The 17,694-nt window shown below is 56.0% G+C and overlaps 2 protein-coding genes across 2 annotated transcripts; one reads left to right on the top strand and one right to left on the bottom strand.

The window, feature by feature from the left end:
* The first annotated feature begins 329 nt into the window (after window positions 1-329).
* SYCN (syncollin) lies at window positions 330-809 on the top strand. Its single transcript, XM_006739397.2, has one exon. The coding sequence runs from the start codon at window positions 330-332 to the stop codon at window positions 807-809; it is 480 nt and encodes a 159-aa protein (XP_006739460.2).
* Window positions 810-1,937: 1,128 nt separating this feature from the next.
* NCCRP1 (NCCRP1, F-box associated domain containing) lies at window positions 1,938-5,214 on the bottom strand. The gene is made up of 6 exons (XM_006739416.3): window positions 4,896-5,214; window positions 4,242-4,304; window positions 4,105-4,156; window positions 3,419-3,514; window positions 2,713-2,851; window positions 1,938-2,588 (listed from the first exon to the last, which is right to left on the bottom strand). Exons 1-6 carry the CDS (start codon window positions 5,191-5,193, stop codon window positions 2,448-2,450), a joined length of 789 nt encoding a protein of 262 aa, XP_006739479.2. The 5' UTR covers window positions 5,194-5,214; the 3' UTR covers window positions 1,938-2,447.
* Window positions 5,215-17,694: the final 12,480 nt, after the last annotated feature.

The following is a 17,694-nucleotide window of genomic DNA, read 5'->3' as shown; positions in this document are numbered from 1 at the left end:
TTTAAGAGCTCTTGGTAAGTATACTATTAACCCTATCTGCCTTCTGTACTGCAAGAGACTCGTTCTCAAGTCCTGTTGACTTTTTTTTTATAATGTTGTTTGCCACGTGAAATCTTAAGCTGCTAAGTTGTACACAAGTATGTCGGTCTTGTGTTCATTGGCTGTGGGTCTCTGACCTAGGTTAGAAAGGTTTCCCGCCCCGGGAGGGGTGGGAGGGGGCGGGGGTGAGGTGGGGGTAGGGTGGGGAGGGCGTCCTTATCTCGCAGCTTCTCCCTTCCCACGGGTCAGGTGCATAAAAGCGCGCCGGGACGCGGCCCCGCAGTGTCGCCATGTCCCCGCTGTGCCCCCTGCTGCTGGCCCTGGTCCTGGCGGCCGTCCCCGGCGTCCGAGCGGCCTGCCCGGAGCCCGCGGACCTCAAGAAGCCCGACGGGACGCGCACGTGCGCCAGGCTCTACGACAAGAGCGACCCCTACTACGACAACTGCTGCGGGGGCGCCGAGCTGTCGCTGGAGCCGGGCACCGACCTGCCCTTCCTGCCCTCCGACTGGACGAACATCATCTCCTCGCTCGTGGTGGCCCCGCGCTGCGAGATCACCGTGTGGTCCCGACGCGGCAAGGCCGGCAAGACGCGCAAGTTCTCGGCCGGCGTCTACCCGCGCCTCGAAGAGTTCCGCAAGGGCATCTTCAGCAACTGGTCCAACACCATCGCGTCGCTCTACTGCAGGTGCCCGCCCGGCCCCGCCTCCGCCCGCAGCCCCGCCTCCGCGTCCGCGGCGCGAACCCAGGCCCCCAGGCCCCTCGGCCCCTGACCCCGCACTGGGAGTCCCTAGAATCAATCCTGGAGGTCCCGGACCCTCCTCCTCCCCGCACCCCCTCCCCCAAGCCCATGGCCCTCGGATCTCTGGAACCCAACTCTGGGATTCCCAGACTCAGAAGCTGACCTCACCCCCTAACCCCCTAGCCTCCATTCTGGGAGCACCTGCCTCCCACCTTCCTGAATCCTCCACCTGCCGATCTACCCAGAGCTGCAGTCCTAGGCCTAGCTTGGGGATGGGGAGCCATCAGTCCTCTCACGCTGGAGTCCCCAGAACCAAAGCCAGTCGTCCCAGTTCCCGGAGCCACCAGAGCCAGTTCTGGGACTCCCAGACTCTAAACTGACCCACCACAAGACTCCAGACCCAGTTCTAGAAACACCCTATCTACCCTCATGCTCCCCACCCACGTAGACCCTCTAGATCAGAGGCAGCCCTGGAAACCAGTCCCAAAGTCCCTGTTAAGGTTCTGGAGCCCCCCAGATCCAACTTTGCCCCTCCAGCCCACTGTGCACTCACCTGTGGGAGCTCACAGACCCTGGGACCCTAAATCTAGTCCTAGCACTCTCCAAAACCACCTCACCTGTCCCTCTGCCTCCACAAGAGCTCCAAGAGCCCCCAGGATGCCTAGTTCCTGAACTTGCAGCCCAGCCCCAGCCCTCCACCCCATCTCAGCCTTTTAGGACCCCCCTCCCCCACACCCTGGATCTCTGAGCCCCTGGCAACCCCCTGGTGATAATTTTTATTCTGTTGCAGGTGTTCCTGATGCCATAAAGATACTTCATCTTCAACCCCCACAGGGTGCAGAGCCCCTCACCTGGCCTTATCCCTGGGGTCTGCTGAAGGCCCCAACTCCCAGGAGGAGAGAACCTCCTGCCTGCCCCAACCCATCCCCCCACCCCGCCCCACGCCTTCCCTGCAATAGAGCCCTTTTGAAGTTATCCATCTGCCGTCTACTCATGCTTGGGACCTAAGTCCACATGGGACAGGGTGGGGTGGGGGAGAGAGCAGGTTGGTCGGGCCTGCATCAGCCCATACCTGGGACAATGCCGGAGGTGGGGCTGTACTCAGAGATTTGGCCACGGATTTGGGTGGGCCCCAAAAGACACACATCCACAGGACACGTTTGTGACACGCAGTAATACCACTGGCTGATTGTTTAAACATTAAAATGCTTCCCGCACTTTTTGGTAGATAGCCCTTCCCCACGAATGCCCCCCAATGCCAGCTGTTCTGGCCTGCCAGGGACCTCCAGCCTCCCTGAGGAGTCAGGCCTGGAACAGCAAGAGGCCTTCAAGGACCCTGCCCCAGGCTAAGACCAGGGTCTCTTGCTTGATCTGGCCCGGAACTTACGGGTTATTAAAGACTTTCAATCTTTCTTTCCCCAACACACGAAAAAACTTTTAGCTCAAATTTGCCATCTGTCCCGCCACCATCCTCAGTGATGATGGCCCTTGATGGGTACGCTGATGGCCTTGGGGACTCTGGAGGAATGAGGGAGGAGAAATGAGGGTATTGTAGGGAGGAGAGGTATGGGGACAGCTCTAGGTGCGGTGAGAATTTGGGGTTGGAGGGGGAGGGGAAATGTGAGGAGCGTCTGTCGAGCACTAGCTCGGGGAGAAGTTGAAGAGCCAGTCACTCCCTGAACTGCACAGACACGGAGGAATTGGTCACCCTTGTCCGCCGCAGCCCGCCGGGCTCCCTCCGGTTCTTGGTCTTGTGCAGGAAGTGGACGAAGCGCACGCCGGGGCCATACTGGCGGAAGACGTGGGACACCTGCAGCGGCAGCCGGGGTGAGGGAGAAGTGCCATCAGGGACCCGGGCACCCTCGTCTCCTACCTCCACCCTCTCTGAGGTCTTGGGACATGAACACGTGGCGGCTTCGTGGCCAGAGCCTCACCTGGAGCCAGCAGCCGGGGGGGCCCCGCCCAGAGGTGTGGGGGGCCACGTGGTGTTGCGCGATGACCGTGTGTCGGTCAGCCGCCAGCAGCCAGACGTGCAGCTCGTAGACACACACGTCCAGCCGGCTGTCCTCGTACCTGGGGGTGGGATCCAGGCCATCAGCTGCCACCGAAGTGCCCATGGCCCCTGGCCCTAAGTGCCATACAAGGCACACTCGCTCCCGCTCTGTGCACCCGGCACTGACCAAGTGACCACTATGGCCCCCCGCGGAGCCCTCATGGGAGTCACATAGTCTGAGGCCGACCTGTCACCAGACAGTGACCATCCGGAATACTAAGGGCTGCGATGGGGGAAGTTCAGGGCACTGGAGCATGCTGCATCTGACCCAGGGTGGGGGTGGTCAGGCAAGGCTTCCTGGTGGAGCCACGTGTAGCAGAATCCCAGAGGATAAGGAGGAATTTGTTTCGAGAACAGAGGGTGACAAGCATCCAAGGACGAAGGGACGAGTGTCCAGCCCGGCACATCTCAGAAGCTGGAAGTCTCAGAGGGAAGGGGCTAGAACGGTAGGCAGGGCTGGATCCTGCCGTGGCAGGAGGGTCTTGGTGACCAGCTCACACCAGGGGAGGGAGGACAGGTGAGGCTCGCGCTTTGGGGAGCCCTGTGCGTGACCCGGCGGGGCAGGCTGACCGGGCAGAGGCGCGTACCAGTCCATGATCGTGATGTCCGGCTGCTCATCATCAAGGAGCTCCTCCCATAGGCCCTCGGCCAGAAGATCCACACACTGCTGCTTCACCGTCCAGCTGCGGGAGAGGGCACAGGGAGGTGAGGTCTGGGACCGGCTGGGATTCTTGGGAGCAGGAAACCTCGATCATGGTGCCCTCGTAGAGACATCAAGCACCATGTATGGGTGCTGAGCATTTACTCCCCACCTTATAGCCTCAGCTCCCTCCATGCCCCTCTGAGGGCCAGACTGTCTGAACGCCATGATGCAGATGAGCAACAGAGGCTCAAGAAGGGAAGTCGCTTGCCTAAGGTCAAGCAGCGAAGAAGTGGCAGAGCTGGGCTCCCAGCCCAGCCCTTGAATTACACCGTCTCACCCAACGTGCAGAAGCAGGGCTCGGTTTAATGGAGGATAGATGGTGGCCTGGGTGACTCCCCCTCCCAGGGAAAGAGGTGGAGAATAGTAACCGTGATAGCTGCTATTTATTGAGCACCTACTATATGCAAGCTGGACCCAGCCAGAGCCTGTGCTGTGTTTTACAAGCGTTCTCTTTTATGACAAACCCTGGGTACGGAGCAGGAAACTGAGGCCCAGAGGGGCACACAGTCAGTGTCTCTAGGCTCTGCAGTGAGAAGCTGGAGCAGGGCCCCAGGGGTCCTGACCACCCACCTGCGGTCATTCTGGAGCTTCTCAGTCCTAATGTACCACCCGTGGAAGTTGCCTGGCAGGTGGAGGAGCAGAGGGTTAGAACATGCCCATTCCCCAGGACCACTCCGTCCCCTTGGGCCCAGCCAGCAAGCACTTACCCAGGGTCTCCAGGGGCTGCTGGGTGGGACCAGTAGGGGGTGCTGGCTCATAAATGTTGATGCCTGAAATGCACGGGTGAATGGAGCCTCAGTGGCTGAAACCGCCTCCAGCCCTTCAGCCTCCGCCTGCCTCCCTCCCCCCAGGGCTCTGCTGAAGGGTAGGAATCTGCACCAGGCCAGACCTGCCTGGCAGGGATGTGTGAGTCAGGGCCCTGGGAGAGTCCTGAGAATGTCCCGGGGCAGAAGGGATGGTGCAGTGAAGAAGGAGGGAAGGAGGAGGAGGGCGTCCTGGTGAGACAGAGACAGAGGGACAAAGCAAGAGGCACCTACAGAAAGAGACAGAAATGCAGGCAGGGAGGGAGGCAGGGAGAGAGAGGTAGACATACAGGCTAAGGCAGAGAGACACCGGGAGAGACAGACAGGGACATATGACACAGAAAGAGAGAGAGGGCAATGCGGGGTGGGAAGAGAGAGCCGCAAGGAGCCGGAGAGGGGCACAATGACAGAAGAGACAGGGAAGGATGTAGAGGGAGCAGACAGAAAGATGAGGAGACAGACGGTCCGAGTGAACCGCGCGCGGTGGAAGGCGGAGACCGGGCGGCGGTCTGTCGGGGTGCCGCGCCGCGTCCCGCACCTTCCCGCACCTTCCCGCACCTTCGGGGTTGGGCGAGCGGAGCAGGTTGCGGTAGAGCGGCCGCCGCAGGAAGAGCAGCCTCCAGGTGAGGCGCGGGGGCAGCTCGAGGGTCCCGCTGGGGGGCCTCCACTCCTCCAGCAGCAGCTGCCGCGCGTAGGCCTCCGACGGCTGCTCGGGCTGGGGGGACCCGGGGGTGTCGGGGGCCGCGGGGGACGGCGGCGACGGCGGCGGGGGGGGCGACGGCGGCTCCCGGGGGCTGGCGGGCTCGTCGGCCTCCATCCCGCCGCCGAGCGCGTGTCGGTCGCCCTCCTCCTCCATCCGTGGGCTCCAGGCGACTGTCCCTGGCTCCTCTGCAGGCTTGGGGTTAACTGGAGGCGGGAGGGGCGGGGCGTTGGAGAGGGAGGTGTGTTAGGGGAAGGCTCCAGGCCCCCGGGCCCTCCACCCTCAGACTTAGGAGTCCGGGTCCCCAGCTCCCTGCTCCGTCAGACCCAGGAGTGCAGGTTGTCCCCTCCTCCAGGACCCAGGAGTCCGGGCCCCCAGCCCCCCTTCGGTTTCCCAAGCCTCCTGCCCCATTTTCCCCAGGGCCAGCTGAGGGCCCAGGCATTGGCCCTGGGAGAGGGGTCTATGATGAGGAGCTAATGTCAGGGCTCCCTGCCCTCTAATGAGGTCCCTCCCCCTCATTAAGATCCGGCATGGCAGGATTAAGAGGTTCATTAAGGAAGACCCCCTTTTTCCCCCACCCCCACTCTCATCTAGGAGGAGGGGGGAGGTCCTGCCTCCTGCTTCCTCATGTGGGACACCCCCTTGGGACCCTGACATTTCCTGTTCTGGAAACCAAAGTGGAGGGCAGAGAGACACTCAGAGGCACAGAGATGGGGGACCCCAGGGAGGCACTGAGATAGCAGCAGAGAGGGGAACAATAACCCCACCTGGGTTTTGGGGGGTGTCTGTACCCCTTCCCGGGGCTGGGGCAGAGGGCACGGCTGCCAAAGCCTCTGCCCTCAGAGGTCCTGGGGATTTGGGGGTGAGGGATGGGGCAATGGTGGGGCAAGAGGTCGGGGTGTGGAGGAAGTGGGGTGACGAGGAACCTGTAGGGCCAGATGCCCACGGCCGCCTCCTAACCGGGCCACATCCCACACCCCACATCCCACACCCCACACCCGGCCCAGGCAAGCGCAGGCGCCGAGTTCCAATGGCAGCCTCCACAGGGAGTGCTTTCTGGGTACTGGGTGCTGTTCTAGGTGCTTACCAGCTGGTGTCATCCTCCAGCAACAGAGACGGGGGTGGGCCCCACTATCTGCTGCACTTCATCGACAAAGGAAAGGTAATAGCAGCCGCGCATGCAAACACGCCCTCCAGCGCCCGGCTCGCCCGCGGACCAGCCGCCCGTGTGTGGGGTGCTGTAGTTATTCCCATTGCACAGAGAAGGAAAGAGAGGCCGCCCTCGCAGGCTTGCTCCCATGCTGCCCCAGATAACCGTCGATGCTTCCAGGGGCACTTCCTGCCCCAGATTCCTGCAAGATGCCAACGACAGACACATGCCCGGGACACTGAGTTGAGCTCACAGCCGAATGATGCTGCTCATATAATTGAGGGCTGCTTGTGTGCAGGCATGGCTCTGAGTAATTAACTCCATCTCCACATCCTCCCTAGGAAATAGATACTATTGGGTGCCTGGGTGGCTCAGTTGGTTAAGCGACTGCCTTCGGCTCAGGTCATGATCCTGGAGTCCCGGGATCGAGTCCCGCATCAGGCTCCCTGCTCAGCGAGGGGGTCTGTTTCTCCCTCTGACCCTCTTCCCTCTCGTGCTCTCTGTCTCTCATTCTCTCTCTCAAATAAATAAATAAAATCTTTAAAAAAAAAAAAAAGGAAATAGATACTATTGCTATACCCATTTTGCCGATGAGGAAACTGGCACAGAGAGGTTTAGTAACTCACCCAGTGCAGCCCAGATGCACCAGGAAGTCCCAGGAGACTCTCAGACAAACACTCAGCGAGCTCAGAGCACACGTAGAGCTGGAGACACTCCCCTGGCTGCCGCAAGCACACAAGCACACACCCATATGGGGCCGCCAGCCCACCTGTCCTCGCAGGAGCCTGAGCAGCAGGAAGAGGGGCGAGGGAGGAGGAGGAAGAAGGGGGCAGAGCCAGAGCAGGGGTGTCTGCTGAGGGGAGTTGGTTGTCCCCAGGTCAGAATCCAAGGCAGGGAGTGGCCTGGAGCAAGGAGTGTGCAGAATGGGGTCCACACCCCTCCTCTGCCTGTCCCCCCTCCCCCCGGCTTGCCACGGTTTCCACACCACATTTCCCATCATCTTCCTGGGGTCCTCACCCCCTTCTATATCACACACACACACACACACACACGCACAGATGGCAGTCACAGGGGCCTTACAAGAGCCCAAACCCAAGCAGTCACTCCCCCACTTAAACCCACCATGGCTCCCCAGTACCCTCAGGAGACTAATCCCTTCTCTTTGGCTGCCATTCGAGGCCTGGATTTCTGGTCCCTGCTTCCCTGACCTGTTCTCTCCCATCTCAGGCATTTTGCACCCAAAGTTCTTTCTACCTGGAATGACTTTTCCTCTCACCTACCCCCTGCCACCCCCAACCCAGACTCAGTGGTCCCAAGCTTTACAGCATGTCAGACTCACCCAGGATGCTCACTCAAAATGTGTCTTCCCCGGTCCCACTGCCAGGAGTCAGCCTCGGTCCCTATGGGCCCCAGAATGGAAAATTTCAGAAGCATCTCTCCTGCGCCTGCCATACTATGGGAAACATTGTTACTTAAATCTGAGGAATTGGGGGCACAAAGCCAAGTGGATCTCAAACATCCCCTCCTTTCACCTTCAAGTGGTGAAGGTCCTGGTGTGGGGACCTGTTTTCTGAACAGGCTGAGGCCTGGGTGACCGACGTAGCACCACTCCCCAAAGCCACCTCTCCTGGGTCACGAAGCATTCAGAGCATGAGCAATCGTGGGACCAGTTTGGAAAACAATTTGACAATTTCTTACAAAACCAGATATCCGGGGCACCTGGCTGGTTCAGTCCGGGGAGCGGGTGACTCTTGATCTCTGGGGTGGTGAGATCAAGCTCAGTGCTGGGTGTAGAGAGTAGTTAAAAAAACAGACAAAAACAAAAAACCAGATGCCCTCCCATCTTGCACGGCAGCCGTTCCACCGCTCCCAGGATTTAGCGAGAAATGGAAGCACATGTCCACACAAAGGCGCGCACGCAACACTTTTTCCTACCGGTGCCAAACCAAGAACCAACACGAGGGTCCATCAACAGGATGATGAAGTTGTGCCGCGTCCACACTATCTTTCAGTAAGACAAAGGAACCAGGTATTCAAACATACAAGCCCTTGCCTGAAACCAAACACCGTTGTGCAGTGACAAAAGCCAAGCCAAAAAGTGCATGGGCTCTGTGCTTCCATTCAGGGAGAATGCTGGAAAAGGCAGCGGACATCTAGAATCCAAGAAAGGAGGTCGGTGGTTCCCTGGACTCGGGGAGGTGCAGGCCGGGGGAAGGTGTCAACTGCAAAGAGGCACGGGGGTGGGAGGTGGGCTTTCTGGGGAGATGACGAAGTTCATTCATTCTTTTTTTTTTTTAAGATTTTATTTATTAAGGGGGCATCTGGGTGGCTCAGTCGGTTAAGCATCTGCCTTCCGCTCAGGTCATAATCTTGGGGTCCTGGGATCGAGCCCCACATCGGGCTCCCTGCTCGATGGGGAGTCTGCTTCTTCCTCTCCTTCTGCTCCTCCCCCTGGCTTGTGCTCTCTCTCTCTCTGTCTCTCTCCCATGCGCAGAGAGAGAGAGAGAGACAGCAGGAGCACAGGGGGAGGGGTAGAGGGAGCTGCAGTGGGACAAGCGGACTCCGCTCCGTGCTGAGCGCAGACATGGGGCACAGACACGGGACTCGATCCCAGGACCCTAAGACCATGACCTGAGCCAAAGTCAGATGCTTAACCGACTGAGCCACCCAGGCGCCCCAGAAGTTCTGTGTTCATGGTGGTGGTGGTTATATGGGATAATACGTTTGTCAAAACTCACCAAGCTATCCATTTGAAATGGGTGTGTTTTATTGTATGTAAGTTATACCTCAATAAGGAACAAAACAAAAAGAATACAGCAACTCTGTCTCCATACTAATAAGAAAATATATACAAGCCTGTTAAGTGAAAAGAGCAAGATGTCCAACAGTGGGCCTCATATGCTGCTATTCATGTGAAGAAAAAATAGAGACAGGAAACAAGGATTCCTAGTTTTCCATTGTCTTTCTACCTCTTATTCTTTAAACAAATACTTAAGTACTAAGGAATAATAAGTAATAATACTTATTAAGTAATACTATTACTTACATCACCAAGCCCTGTGCATCGGGGATATGATGGTGAAAGAACAGACAGCTTCCTGTCCCCACGGGGCTTCTGGCCTTGTGCAGGAAGGGAGTGGTTAATTGACAACTTCAACAAGTCAAGGGGTAGCTGGTTAATTGACAAACAGTATCAACTGCTTTGGAGGCGAAGAACAGGCTGTGGGGACAGAGAAAAGGAGCTGGAAGCCTGTTTTAACTAAGGTAGTTAGGGAGGGCTTCTCGGAGGAGGTGACGTTTGAGTGGCGACCTGAAGAAAGGGAAAGGGTTGAGCGTCCAGGCAGCAGGAACAGCAAGTGCAAAGGCCCTGGGGTGGGACCAAGCTTAGTGTGTTTGGGGAACAGCAGGGAGGCCGGAGCAGAGGGAATGTAGGGGAGATGCAATCAGTAAGACAATGGGGCAGTGCATAGGTTTATCTTGTAGGTAGGTAGGTATAATGCATTCTAAGTGATATCTCAGGGAAGGTGGGAAAGGAGGAAACATAACTGATCTCTGGCTGAGAGGGGTCCGGGGAACAGCGAGGAGGGAGAGGAGGGTGGACAGGACCAGGGTGGGGTCATGGAGTGCCTGGCAGAGGGCAGATCCAGGATCTCCTCATGACTGGCCTTGAGCAGTGGACAGAAGGTGGCCCCATTATGCGAGAGGGGAAGACGGAGGGCAGAACACATTGGGGGGGGGGGACGGGAAATGGAGCATTCCATCGAGGATGTGTTAAGCGCAGGACATCCAAAGGGACAGTGCCGGGCGGTGACTGGATGTACACGGTGGGAGTTCAGAGAGAGGTCAGAGTGCAGACACAGATCTGGGAGGCATCACCGTGTCGCCAGGTGAAGAAATCAATGAGCTCTAGCTCTAACAGTAACAATAATAATAGCAATCATGAAGCGCTTACTCTGGGCCAAGCACTGCTCTATTCATTCCATGTATTTTATTTTTTAAGATTATATTTTTAAGTAATCTCTACCCCCAACATGGGTCTCGAACTCACAACCCCGGGACCAAGAGTCACCTGCTCCCTTGACTGAGCCAGCCGGGTGCCTGTGCTCCATGTGTATTAATCGAACACACTCACTATGGTAGGTATTGTTATTATTAAGCCCACTTTAGTGTGAGGGAACTGGGGCACAGAGAGGTAAAATGACTTGCCCAAGGTCACACAGCCCGGAAGTGGCAGAACTGAGGTTTGAATCCTGGCAGCCTGGCCCCCAGAGTCTGCATCCCTGGGCAGGATGGCTCAGGTTGGGGTCCAGGCTCCTCATACTAGTATCTGACTCCTGGGGTGATCCCTCTTTTCAGCCGTCTGGCCATGGCTCTGCTCTCCTTAAAACCCTTCCAAGTAAGGTTGCACTCACAGGTTCTGGGGATTAGGATGTGGGCATATCTTTTTGGGGACCACCATTCAACCCACGGTGGACAGGGATCCCTCAGAGGACAGGAACAACGTTTGGGAAAGCCTGGCTCAGTGGTTCTCAAATTTGACTGTGTGTCAGAATCCTCTAGAAGGCTTGTTAATCGCAGACTGCTGAGCTCCAAACTGTGTTCCCACCCCGAGTTTCCCGAGTTTCTGATTCAGTAGTTCTGGGGTGGGCCGAGAGGTGATGCTGCTCTGGGATCCCACACTGAGAACCACTGTCCTGGTGGTTCAGAGCGTAAGTTAGGCTGCCCGAGCTCAACAGTCCCCACCCTGTCCCCGTGTGTCCTTGGGTGAAGGGCTTTCCTTCTCCAAACCTTAGTTTCCCATATATAAGCTGGGACTAACTCCTCCCCACAGGGCTACCCGCAGTGGCCCACACTCTCCCCTCATTCGTGGTGTCCCGTATTTTTGCGGGTCCTTGATCTTCCAACTTCCTTTGTATCTCAGGGCCTTTGCACATGCTGCCCCTGCTGCCTACCCCGCCTTCCACTCCGTGCTTCCGTGGCTGCCTTCATCTCCATTCAAATGTCACCTCTTCATAACACACACTCTTCTGGCTTTATTCTACCCAACAATATAACCTTGCGATTGTTGGCTATACATAAATATAAATCCCCAGCCAAGGGCAATTTCCCACCCCCTCCCTTGCTATTCTCTACTGTCACACCCCGTTCTTTCTGTCTTGAGCTCAGTATGATTTATAAATACCTATGAGTATGTGGATCTGTTCACTTGGTCATGAACTGTGTCACCCCATGAGAATGTCAGCCTCGCCAGGGCAGGGCCTTGGGTGGGTCTGGGGTTTTTTTTTGTTTGTTGGTCTGTCCCCAGATCAAGTCTGACCAAAGACTGGTTGCTCTGTTTGCTAAGCAGGGAGGACAAGAAGGCCGACCTCAGGCAGGAGGGGAGGCTCTGTCTGGTTGAAGAAGCACGTCCAGGCTGCCCAAGTGTAGCTCCCATGGCTTCCACTGAAAAACCAGTATCAGCCCCAGCACCCAGTCCTACTGGTAAAAAGAGAATGGTGGGGTTCTGGAGGGCAGGCACCTGGGGGCTTTGGGAAGCAGATAGTAGGTTTTCCACCAGGGCTGCAGGGGTGAGGAAGCCCAGCCGGTCAGGAGGGGGGTAGGGGATGGGAGAAAGATATGCTGGGCTGGGTGCTGCCTTCCCCAAATATAAACCCCAAAGTTCTGGTGGAGGATGCGGTGAGCCAGCTTCATCCTACAGGGGGCGACAGAGAGGCAGGGATGAGGTAGGGGAGAAGGAGGGAAATGGGAGGGCGTTAGAGGGAAAGAGGAAGAGGAGGAGAGGAGGATGGTCGGGAGGAAAGCAAAGAAAGAGAAAGACAGAGACTGGGACAAGGTTGACCAGAGGCGGGGAAGGATCTAGAAGGTTAGAGATACCGAGAAGGCATTACCTAGGGTAGAGGGCAGGGTGGAGTCCAGGGGCAGGTGGGGGAGGAGGCAAGGCGTATGTACACCAGATAAATTTGCCCAAGTGCCAAATATAAAATATATGCAAGATCTCTACTGTGGCATTGTTCAAAACAGTGAGCAGCTGCAAGTTTCCCGGCGGTCCATCGACTGGTACTGTTTCCATAACTCATGGCTCACATGCTCCATGGAAGAATACTATAGCCGCCAACAGGAGTGAGGTGGCTGTTGGCCTACCAACAAGGAACCACCACCAAGACACAGTGTTAGGAAGGAAAAAGCAAGATGTAGAAGGATGTGGACATTATGCGAACATTTGTGCAAAGTGGGACACAATGTACATATGCATGTAGGTCTTTCCTGGTCCTTGCATACATTTCTGGAAGGAGAAGCCAGAAACTTCTACCAGGGGCCGCCTCTGGGGAGGGGGACTGAGAGGCTGGGAATGGGGGTGGGAGGGAGGGAGGTTGATTTTGCGACTTACCCCCTTTGGAATCTTTTGCATTTTGCACCATGGGTTTGGGTTACCGGCTCAAGTACTAAGTGTGATTAAGCGATAGAATAAGGGAGAAAGACAGAAATTCAGAGATAAAGGAACAGGGAAGAGAGGGAGGGAGGAAGAAAGGGAGAGAGTTTACCTTTGTTTAACCCAGCAGGGCCCCAAACTTCTGTAGATGCTTCTGGTCTTCTCGGGGAAAGGCCGTGAGCTGTCCCCACCTCCCCAAACCACAGGCCAGGACCCCGTGTGCTGTCCCAAATCACTCTCAGCCCCAACACCTCTCAGCCCTGAGTCTTCTTGAACAACTGTCTCTCCTCTGAGCTTCCTTTCTGGGGCATGGCCCTGGTCGAGTTGACACTTTCCTATTGGGTCCTATGTCCCCACAGGTGCCTTAGCAAGGGAGGCCTGCCCAGTCCTGGAGGCTGTAGCCTGGTGGGGATGTGCAGAGACTCGTGGGCCCCGTGTGCTTGGGTTCAAATCCCGCCTCTTCCACCTTCTGGCTGTGTGACCTCAGGTTGGTTAGCTATTCCCTTGATTTTGCAGGGCCCACGTGATATGGTTCAGTGTGCTGAGTTGGTTGCCTATCTTTCAGATTCAAGAGCTGTCACATGAAAATGGGTATTTCTTATGAAAAAAACAACAAAAAAGAAAAATCCAGACATTTGGCATCAGGGGGCCAAACTTCCACAAGGCCACAGTGACCTGAGAAGTGACTGCGCTTCAGAGGGGCGCATGGGGCACCACTTTCCTGCTCCCTGATGTTACCCGCCTGGCCCTGGGGCATGGGGGTCTGAGCCTCCTTGGACCGTGTCCGTCCTATTCAATGTTGCAGCCCGGCAGCCCAGCTCAAGGCCCGCCACAGACACTACCGGGGGATCTGAGACTTTAGGCCTGGCCCTCCCAGGCCATGGGACCCTGGGCAGGTCCTTCCCCTCTGTGGACCTGTTTTTGCATCTCTGAAATGGGGGAAGGCATGAGATGCTCTCCTGGGCCCCTCTTTGTAAGTTCTGGGGCATTGGCAGGAGGTGGGCAGGAGGTTTGAGTCCAGCAGTGATGCAGTGACAAAGTGTGGGGTGGCCCCCACAGCCATGCTCCTGTTCTCAATTCTGGCTGCACGTTAGAATCACCTGGATAATTTTCATTTAAATACCTGTGACCAGGCCCTAGTCCACACCGAAGAGGGTTGCCCTTTGTTTGTATGACAGACCTTCAGCATGACCTTCAAGGCCTTTATTCCTCCCGAGACCCCTCTTATGTTCATTTATTCTTTCTCTTTATTCCCTTTCTCTACCCCTTCTTCCCCACCAGGAGCCGTTCTATTATGTAAATGAGTCTCCTTTTTTTAATCTTGAAAAACGGGTATTTCTGTTTTATGTCTCTAATTTGTAATCAACACACGTCGCCTGGTCTCATAGATCTTGATTTTACTTTCTCCATCACTGGTCTGGCTCTCCCTCCCCGTGGGCACACTTGGTCCCTGGCTCCTGAGGACTGCATGGGAGTCCTTGGCATGTGGTCCCTGTGCCTCCCATTCGCTGCCCTAGAGTGGACACCCAGGCCACCTCCAGCTCCCACCCCATTAACACCGCTGCAGTGAACATCCTTGTGCGGGCGCCCAGAGGGTCCCATGATTTCCTTGGGAAGGTACCCAGGAGTGGAATTATTGTGAGATGCGTATGTGCGATACCTCATTCGACTAAACCAGACTCGAATTTTTACCAGACTTGTGGTAGAATGACAGCTTGTTGAAATGTGCCTTCCTCCAATTACCAATGAGTTTGAGCCCTTGTGCACACCCTGGTTGGTCTTTTGGGTTTTTTTCTTCTGTAAGTTGCCTGTTTATACCCTTTGCCCATTTTTCTATTTGGGTTGCTCTTTTTCTTGTTAAAAATAAAACAAAAAACAAAAACCTGATCCATGTTAGACTCTGCAAATATTTTTTCTCTTTCTGAAGCCTATTACATTTGCCCATGATGTCTTTCCTTGAACAAAACTTTACATTTTAACATATTTAATTTTTTTTCCGACAGTTTGTTCCATTGGAGTTTTAAGAAGCCCTTCTCTACTCCTGGTCATCAAGTATTTTCCTCTGTCGCCTTTATAGTTTGTCTTTCAGAGGATGCTTAATCCATCAGAGAAACCTTGTCCAGGGAAACTCAGATAACGTTAAGGTCTCCTATCTAAACCGTCTAGTTAGTAGCCGCTGGTTAAAAGTGACAGTGGAGGATGTGAAATGTGACTAGGGCCACCAAGGGACTGAAATGCTTCATTTTATCTCATTAATTTAAAATTAAATAGCCACATGTGATCGGTGGCTACTGTCCCGGGAAGCACAGATCTAGGGTTCTTTTGTTGTGGTGTTAGGTAGGGATCCCGTTTTCTTTTTCTCCAGAAAATGAACCAATTTCCCCAACACTATTATTAAACAATCTATTTTTCCCTCATTGTTTTGTGGGGCCATCCTTAGATATTAAGCTCATCCTGAGTACACTTGGGTCTGCCTCTGGGTTCTCCGGAAAAGCCCGGGGAGTCTAGTGAAGGTGGAGAGTCTAGCAGAGGTGGAGAATCACAATTCTACAGTAATAGAATTTTTAGCCAGACACACAGCCACCCAGAATAAAGACTACGTTTCCCAACCTCCCTTGCTGCCGGGTGTAGCCACGTGAAGAAGCTCTGGCCAATGAGGCAATGGCACAACCTCTGGGTCATGTCCTTAAAGGGCCGTGCCGGCCTCTTTGGACCACCAGTTCAGCCTGGGGTGTGGCCTGGGAATCTGCATTTCCAGCAAGTTCCCAGGGTTGCTGCTGGTCCGGGAACCACACTTGGAGAAACCACTGGTCTGACCTGTTTCACTCACTCATTCTTGGTGTCTGTAAACACGCGTCTGACCTGCGGGCTAATACATGCCCTCCTGGGCCTTCGCAGTTTAGAGTACAGCGCCCCCTGCTGCCGCTGAGGCAACACTCACTACTTTGTGTGGGACCACGTCTCGTCTGGTCCGTCCATCTGGACAAAGCCAGTCCCCAGGGCCACATCGCCGCTGGGGCAGGTGTCTGCTCTTGCTATGCCACACTTGCCCTTCTGAGTGCTCCCTTGTCCCGCCGATGCCCGGCACGGACTCCCTCACTGGCTGGGATCAGTGGGGTCCTGCCTGGAGGAGGCCCTAGAGCTGGAGTGGGTGGGAAGCTGGAAGAACGTTTCTGCTCCCGCTGCTGCAGAGGCACGGGCCGACTTCCGGGAACTTGGTGGTGCCCCTGAGGCCTTTTGTGCCTCTAGCCCCCTGGGCGGCCAGGTTACTGGCCCTGTTGGCTGCCCAAGACTTCCCGATACTTTTGGGACCAACCCCCGTATTCAATCCGCTGTTTGAAACAACTGGAGGGGTTTCACGGATGCCGTGGGAACCCCTTCCAGATGGGCAGGGGCAGCAGGAAGGGGCACGGGGTCTCCGGAAGCGCTCTCAAGGCCACCCAAAATAAACTGTAGTGATGGTGGCAGAAGGTGACAATCATGGCAGAGTTGCCATGGGGCTGAATGTGGCTCCACCACCATGTAATGACCTGGCAAGGGACCTCCTGTCCCAGAGAGGTCCTTCACCCGCAGTGGCACGTCCTGGAGCCCCCCCCCCCCGGGGGGCCCAGGGAGGCGAGGCACTCAGGCTGGGAGCGGGGTGGCTCTGTGCCACCCTGTTCTTCACCGTCCTTAGCTGGCTGTGGAATCATGGGCGTACCGGCCTCCGAAAACGAGTCGGGCTGCTAACATTTCTCTATTTTCTGGAACAGTTTGTACAAGGTAGGAATTACGTGATCCTTCAAAGTCTGGTAGAACTCATTTGTAAAAGCATTCAAGCCCAAAGCTTTTTCTTTGGTGTGTGTGTGGGGGGATGTTACTTTGGTCTTTTCTTGTTTTCTGTTTCTCCTTATACCCATTTTGGCAGAGTTCTTCCCAGAGATGTAACAACTCCACCCAGGCATCCAACACATTCAACATGGCAACAGCTGCTTCCCTGGGGATGTTTAAACCTCTGAGTCCCCATCTACAGGGTGCCTGTTCGTGGCCAGCCCCGGGCACAGACATGGCACTCCAGCCTTGGGGAGCTCAGGGCCTGTGGAGAGGCGTGCTCTGGGGCGGGGGCAGGAGGTACAGCCCAAGTCAGAATCTCCACACTTTTCCTGCCCACAAGCCAGGCTGAGGTCCCTGGGGCCAGTGGCGGTGGGGTTCACTGCTCACGCTGCAGCTCTCCCCAGGGGGGCTGCTCCCCCGCCACCTCTCGGGTACTGGGGGAGACGCACACAGTCCAAGCTCACACCAGCCTGGGGTGGTCAGTGGCCAGAACATAGCGTTGCCCAATGGATGCCAGCCAATTCCTTTCTCCCCTCATGGAGACCCAGGCTCGGCACCCCGGGACCCCGATTTAGAGGGAGGGTTCTGGCCAGTGGAGTATCCCTAAAGCTGGCTGTTCCAGATCCATCCGCCTTAGCCGAGTCCTCAAAAGCCCACCTGCCCACAGACCGATTTTCTGAACGGCCCATTTACTAACATCAGCTCATCAAGGATCATTCCTACCCACCCAACACGCTCAAGACAAACAACCTTTAAAACAAGATTCCGGCAAATCTCAGATTTGGCAAACTGGGCATCGCAGCACACGGACTCTGGTGGACTGGTGTTTGCAGGCCAGGGGGTGGGCGAGTCTGGATCCCACGTCAGGGGGGCCTTACTGGCTGTTTCGACCTGGGGCCTCCCCATCCCCCACAGACATGGCCCTTGCCCTAAGATGGGCTGGAATCCTGGGGTTCACCAGGCCACCCTCTCTCCGTCAGGTCCCTCCCCCCAATCCCACACCAAGATGGTCTGGAGAGGGGCTTCTACACACCACACACACACATACACACACACACACACACAAAACAAGAAAACGTTTTAATTGTAAAACTAACTTGAGGGAAGGGAGGGGAGGGGGGTGGGGCCGCACCAAGGGGCTGGGAACCTGATTCTTCGAGCGGTGGTTCTGTCCCTGGTGCCGCCCCACGGGGCAGAGACCCATCTGTCCCCGGGTCAGGACAGGGGCTAGAGTGTTATAAAATGACAATATAAATAGACTTCT

Source organism: Leptonychotes weddellii, chromosome 16 (genome assembly GCF_054177405.1).
Source record: "Leptonychotes weddellii isolate Sample4059 chromosome 16, ASM5417740v2, whole genome shotgun sequence".
Taxonomy (NCBI): domain Eukaryota; kingdom Metazoa; phylum Chordata; class Mammalia; order Carnivora; family Phocidae; genus Leptonychotes; species Leptonychotes weddellii.
This window is presented reverse-complemented; position numbering and strand designations above follow the sequence as displayed.

Excerpts from the sequence above, each read along its gene's own strand:
- NCCRP1 (XM_006739416.3), bottom strand. The coding sequence starts at position 5,193 with ATGGAGGAGGAGGGCGACCGACACGCGCTCGGCGGCGGGATGGAGGCC. Across the intron at positions 2,852-3,418 it reads GACATCACGATCATGGACTG|GTACGAGGACAGCCGGCTGG; the intron begins GTACGCGCCTCT and ends TCCCACCCCCAG. Across the intron at positions 2,589-2,712 it reads CCCCCGGCTGCTGGCTCCAG|GTGTCCCACGTCTTCCGCCA; the intron begins GTGAGGCTCTGG and ends CTGCCGCTGCAG.
- SYCN (XM_006739397.2), top strand. The coding sequence starts at position 330 with ATGTCCCCGCTGTGCCCCCTGCTGCTGGCCCTGGTCCTGGCGGCCGTC.